The sequence below is a fragment of the Arabidopsis lyrata genome (genome assembly GCF_000004255.2).
Source record: "Arabidopsis lyrata subsp. lyrata unplaced genomic scaffold ARALYscaffold_6, whole genome shotgun sequence".
Classification (NCBI taxonomy): domain Eukaryota; kingdom Viridiplantae; phylum Streptophyta; class Magnoliopsida; order Brassicales; family Brassicaceae; genus Arabidopsis; species Arabidopsis lyrata.
Window position 1 is genome coordinate 11,810,536 of NW_003302550.1, and position 5,542 is coordinate 11,816,077.

At 35.6% G+C, this 5,542-nt stretch overlaps 1 protein-coding gene across 1 annotated transcript; it reads right to left on the minus strand.

Annotated features, from left to right (window-relative positions):
* Window positions 1–235: 235 nt before the first annotated feature.
* LOC9310361 (probable protein phosphatase 2C 72) lies at window positions 236–2,603 on the minus strand. Its single transcript, XM_021022208.1, has 5 exons — window positions 2,204–2,603; window positions 1,360–1,632; window positions 971–1,088; window positions 659–882; window positions 236–574 (listed from the first exon to the last, which is right to left on the minus strand). Exons 1-5 carry the CDS (start codon window positions 2,396–2,398, stop codon window positions 371–373), a joined length of 1,014 nt encoding a protein of 337 aa, XP_020877867.1. The 5' UTR covers window positions 2,399–2,603; the 3' UTR covers window positions 236–370.
* Between the last annotated feature and the right edge of the window lie 2,939 nt (window positions 2,604–5,542).

Here is a 5,542-nt window from a genome sequence, read left to right on the forward strand (position 1 = left end):
CTTTGAAGGATTACAATGACGAGAACTAAAGCAAGACTAGCTAGGGAATTTCGGGTGTAAAAGAAGATGATCTTCCTTCTTGATTTCTTATGTTCCTATAACACTTATCCTTGTTAGTTGTTAATGTGTCTTCAATCTAACCTCAATGACTTAAGTGATAATAAGTCTAGTGATCTATATTAATCATGTTGTTATCTAACTTCCAAATTCAAACCCGCATGTTGCATTTTATAACTAACCGAAAAAAAGTAGTTTCCATTATAAACAAAGCCTTTACATTGGAGAGATTAATAATCTTTTAATTTCCATTATATTGTTGTGGCATTATGTGCAACAGCTGCGACCATAATAGCATAATGTATGTTATGATTCAAGTGTGCATTGTACAACTTGGTTGTTCCTTGTTCTGTAAGAAAAGACATATTACTGTAATATCGTCAATTTTGGTAGATTTAAGCTTTTTCTTCCATGCAGCTTCAGCTGCCTCCGCCACCAATTTAGCGGCCTCAGCTTGCTTTTTTCCCGAACTCCATATCAGCGATACAACTTCATCATTGCTAAGCATATCCCAAACCTGCGATGACGATTTTAAATACCAAGGTGGTTCATTAAACTGAAAAAAAACTTCAATATATATTTGAATCACATTTGCATCTACCCCATCTGTAGCGAGTACAAGGAACCGGTCGTTCGAAGTTATTCGGTGTTGAGAGATCTCTGGAACCGCAATAACGCCGTGTTCTTTGAGCCTAAAATTTCCAAAAGCTCTTGACATGGCTAGTCCTGGTATGTCTTGGTTGGGTAACCACACCCTTTGGTTGCACGGTTCTGCTTTCATTGCGAAAACACGACCTTTGCACATCCTTATCCTCTCTGCTTCACCTGCAACGCTAGAACTCGCTAAATAAATATCATGAACCCTCTAATGATAAAACCTTTATTTAGCCAAAAAGAGAGTAAAAAAGCATACTAGGGACATTAGGTGTTAGGTCTGATGTTAATTGCACTGCCCTGATCTCACCATCTTCAGTCGTTGTCCCCAACACTGCCCTTGAATCACCGAGGTTTGCTATAACGAGATCATCTCCCTAAGATAATCCAGTAAGCTCCAGCTATTAAAATATTTAGGCTTTGAATGGTGGCAGCAGAAAAAACAGAACAATTTGTTTGTGGTCAAGATCGAATTTTTTTAACCATTTATAAGTTTTGGTATATACCAAGAAAAAAAAATCGGCAATGGAAACAAATGATGAAGAAAGATACACTAGTCTAGACCGTCGGCCACAAAACTCAACGATCTAGTCCGCTGCCACCATTCAAACCCTTTAATGTTGCGGAAAAAGAGAGAAATAAATGTACCTGAGTTATGGCAACAACACCAGTGGAGCCACTAAAAGAGCAATCAAAGACTTGGAGATTAAGCTCTCTATCAATGAGTCTAAAGGCAGTAAAACAAGCATTTTCCCATTTGTTAGCTTCTTCTTCACAAACATTAGATTCTTGGTTTTGCTCTTCCTTTAGTGCTAACAGAACCGATGGCAGTCTATTTCTCACCATTTTGCTCACCATGTGCCCATTTTTACCGTGCCCATCAAACACTCCACATAGCTCTGAATCCCTTGTTCCATATCCCTACGGGATTGAAATTATAAGTTTTCTACTACTTAAATCAAATCACACTTAATTCTACTCAATAAAAATGGATGAAATTTTAAATGTTTTTAATCTTTTTGAAAAATGTCATGTGAAATTATATGGAACATTAATTTTAATGCAATCAAACATTTTTACATATAAATTTTTTATATATGAAATGAAATCTTTAATTTTTTTTATAAATATGAAAAGAATTTCAAATATATTTCACATGTAAACACAAAAGTAGAAATTAACATTTAAATCAGTTTGGCCGAATATGGTGTTGTTCGTTTGTTCATCTGGATGGTCTATAAGATGATGTACGTTTAAACAAAATTAAAGACATTATCTACATATATTAAAAACAAGATTTTACTGAGAGAACCAAAAAAAAAAACAAAACAAAACAAAAATTGTGAATTTTTTTGTCCTATCTAAATTAGGGAAACGAAAATTGGTTCACCATCTACCCCAAAATGTTGTTGGTCATCTAAGGTAATGATTTCTAGAAAGAGAAGAAATATAGAAACAAGAAAATAGCAAAAATAATGTCAAGATGGTCTACCAGGTAAAGAACAGCATGATCTTGGTTAAGCACTTTGGTTCCTTGTATAGAGCAGACCGAACCAAGTCGATGAACCGGAAGGTCATGATCTAAACCGAACTCTAATCCATTAAACACTACCGCATTTCCATCACCGTGCTCGTTATCCTCGTGAATCTCCGATGAAGAAGACGGCAACGAAAAGCAATGACCCATATAATCTCTCTTTCCGATCAGATTGTCACCAAATTGACCCCAAAAAAATGACTTCGGAGAATAATTCTTTGAAAAGTAACCTTATGATATAATCGGATCGCAGATCTTATAATATACATTGAATATGAAAAGCCTTTGGTTAGATATCTTATAAAGCTGACTTTCCATAAATAACAATATTACTGTTTACGTGGCGCCAACTTGAGTTCCAAATGTCATTGAAATCAATTTATTATATGATAATATACATGTATATACCGATATACTACGTTGACATGTATGTTATGTAATAATGCATAGCAATTATGTTGTCCGTGTTTCGCTTGAAAGGGCAAGTTCAGATCCTGGCACTAGTTTGACAGGGCATTCTACTTATAGATATCGTATCCCGTTATTTTATTTTTATTTTTTTACAGAATGTTTTTTATTAATTAAATACTTAAATATCTTATTTGATAAGAATTATTGAGGAACTTTGAAGTTATTTGTTATAGGGTCAATTTGCTTGAGGAGAACACACCCGCTGAGCTAGCAGCATTTGTGAATTTTGTGAGAACTCTATAATAGAAGCAAAAGGTTTTGTTGTTGGTGTCGGAATTCGTATATAAATCCGATCTAACGTTTTGACTAAGAACAAGAAAAGTTTGATCTACCGAATTCCGATTTAACTTAGAAAAACAAGTGTGTTGTAAACCACATTACGGATGGACTCCATAACCGTGGCCCATATCCATGTTCTAGAAGGTCCATGTCCATGTTCTAGAAGGCCCATGTCTATCTTCTAGAAGATTCGCCCAATGACGGTTTATGTTAGTCTTAGTGGGCTTTGGGCTTTAGGGTTTCCTAGTCCAATTGGGATTTGTCTCCCTTATTGTATATATATATAAGTTGTAACTTCATTCATTAATAAGAGAATATACGAGATTTATAACACGTTATCAGCACGACTTGCTCTTAACGAAAACCCTAAAACCCTAACCCTAAAAATCACGACACTGTTCATCGCCGACACTGTTCATCGCCGATACTGTTCATCGCCGATACTGTTCATCGCCATACTGTTCATCGCCGTACTGTTCATCGCCGACACTATACATCGCGGCACAGTTCATCGCCGACACTGTTCATCACCGACACTGTTCATCGCGACACTGTTCATCGTGGTACTGTTTGCGGTTCGTTGTAGCAGCGTAAGTTACCGAGGTCTTTAGCTCCCGGTTCTAGTCCATACAACCCCATAAGGTGAAAGGTAACATCAAAACCCTAAAGCTAAAAAAACCAACAATTGAACTTGAAAGTTAAGCAAAGAGAAACCCTAAAACGAATGATGATTGATTAAGTGATTGCTTTGCTTGTATGATTCGATTGCTTGCTTGATCCGATTGCTTGTTTGTTTTCGCTTGCTCGTTTGCCTGTCTTGTTTAGGTTGCTAGAAAGCTTGTTATTGCTTATCCTAAACTCGCAAATCGAAAACATCTTAACATAGAATCCGAAACCCTAAAAGACATAAACCCTAAATTGAAAACACTTTAATCGGATCAAAACCCTAAATTCTAAATCACGTTTGGATGAGGTTGTTTTGTTAGATTGATTGTTTCTTTGTTTGATTTCATGCATAAGTTGTTAGAAACCCTAAAACTAAAATCGCATGAACCCTAGAAAAAAACTTAGAAAAGATAATCCTAAAAGAAAATATTAAAATCCTAAAATCTTAGGGATAATAGAAAATCTTAAAACCCTAAAATCTAAAACTCTTAAATAAAATAGGAAATTCTAAAAACCTAAAATCTTAAATAAAATAGGAAACTCTATAAACCTAAAATCTTAAATAAAATAGGAAATCTTAAAACCCTAAATCTTAGGGATAATAGGAAATCTTAACAACCCTAAATCCTCATTAAAATAGGAAATCTTAAAACCCTAAAACCCTAATTAAATTAGAAACTTCCTAAAATCTTATTCAAGATAGGAAAACTTTAAGAAATAGAAAATTTCCAAATCCTAATTAAAATATGAAATCTTAAAATCTAAAATCATAAGTGAAATAGGAAAATTAATCCTAAAGTAAAGAGGAAAGTAAATCCTAAAAAGAAAAAGGAAAAGTTAATCCTAATTAAAAGAGGAAATCTAATCCTAAGCAAAAGAGGAAATCTAATCCTAAGAAAAAGAGGAAAGTCAAATCCCTAAGTAAATCGATTCATGGTTCGGTCTCAAATACCGCATGACACTAACGATTACATGATTTTGACTCAAAACTTTTCCTTGTAGATGTTGAATTACAACTTGTACTTTACTGCCCTAAATCTTTTAGGAGATAATTATTTTAAAATGGGCAATGGATACTAAGATTATCCTAAAGTCAAAAGGACTTGGTAAATGTATCTAATAAGGCAATAATGCCAAGAAAGAAAGATAGATACAAGGCAATATTAGCCACCGTCTTATTGAGAGTCTCATAATCAGGACTATAAGTCCATGGATGAGTCTATTGCTAGATGAAAAAAAAATAAAAATAATGACTTACAGATAAAAACAGTGAGTTACGACCTCATAGATTAACCCCATTACCTAATGCCAATAAGGCCGCAGAGGATAAGAAAGAATCCAAAGAATCTAACCACGTCTAAAGTGATAGACCACACGGCCGTGACCGTGGTGGATGGAAAGGACGTGGTTGTGGCCACTATAACTCATCCGGCCGTGGGAACCACTATAACCGTGGATGTAGACCCAATTCCGGCCGTGGTCGAGGGCGAGGACGATGTGGTATTTCCAAACCACAACACTCGACCAAATGAGTATGCCATAGATGTGGTATTGAAAGGACGTGGTTGTGGCCACTATAACTCATCCGGCCATGGGAACCACTATAACCGTGGATGTAGACCCAATTCCGGCCGTGGTCGAGGGCGAGGACGATGTGGTATTTCCAAACCACAACACTCGACCAAATGAGTATACCATAGATATGGAATGGGAAACCATTGGGCTAAGATATGTAGGACTTCCAAACATCGTTGTGACCTCTATCAAGAGAGTGTAAAAGGGAAGAATCCTAAAGCCCATTTGGTATATAAAGATGGTGAACATGATCAAGATGATCTAATAGAGTATGAAACTTCTGATTGCATAAAAGAATCAAGT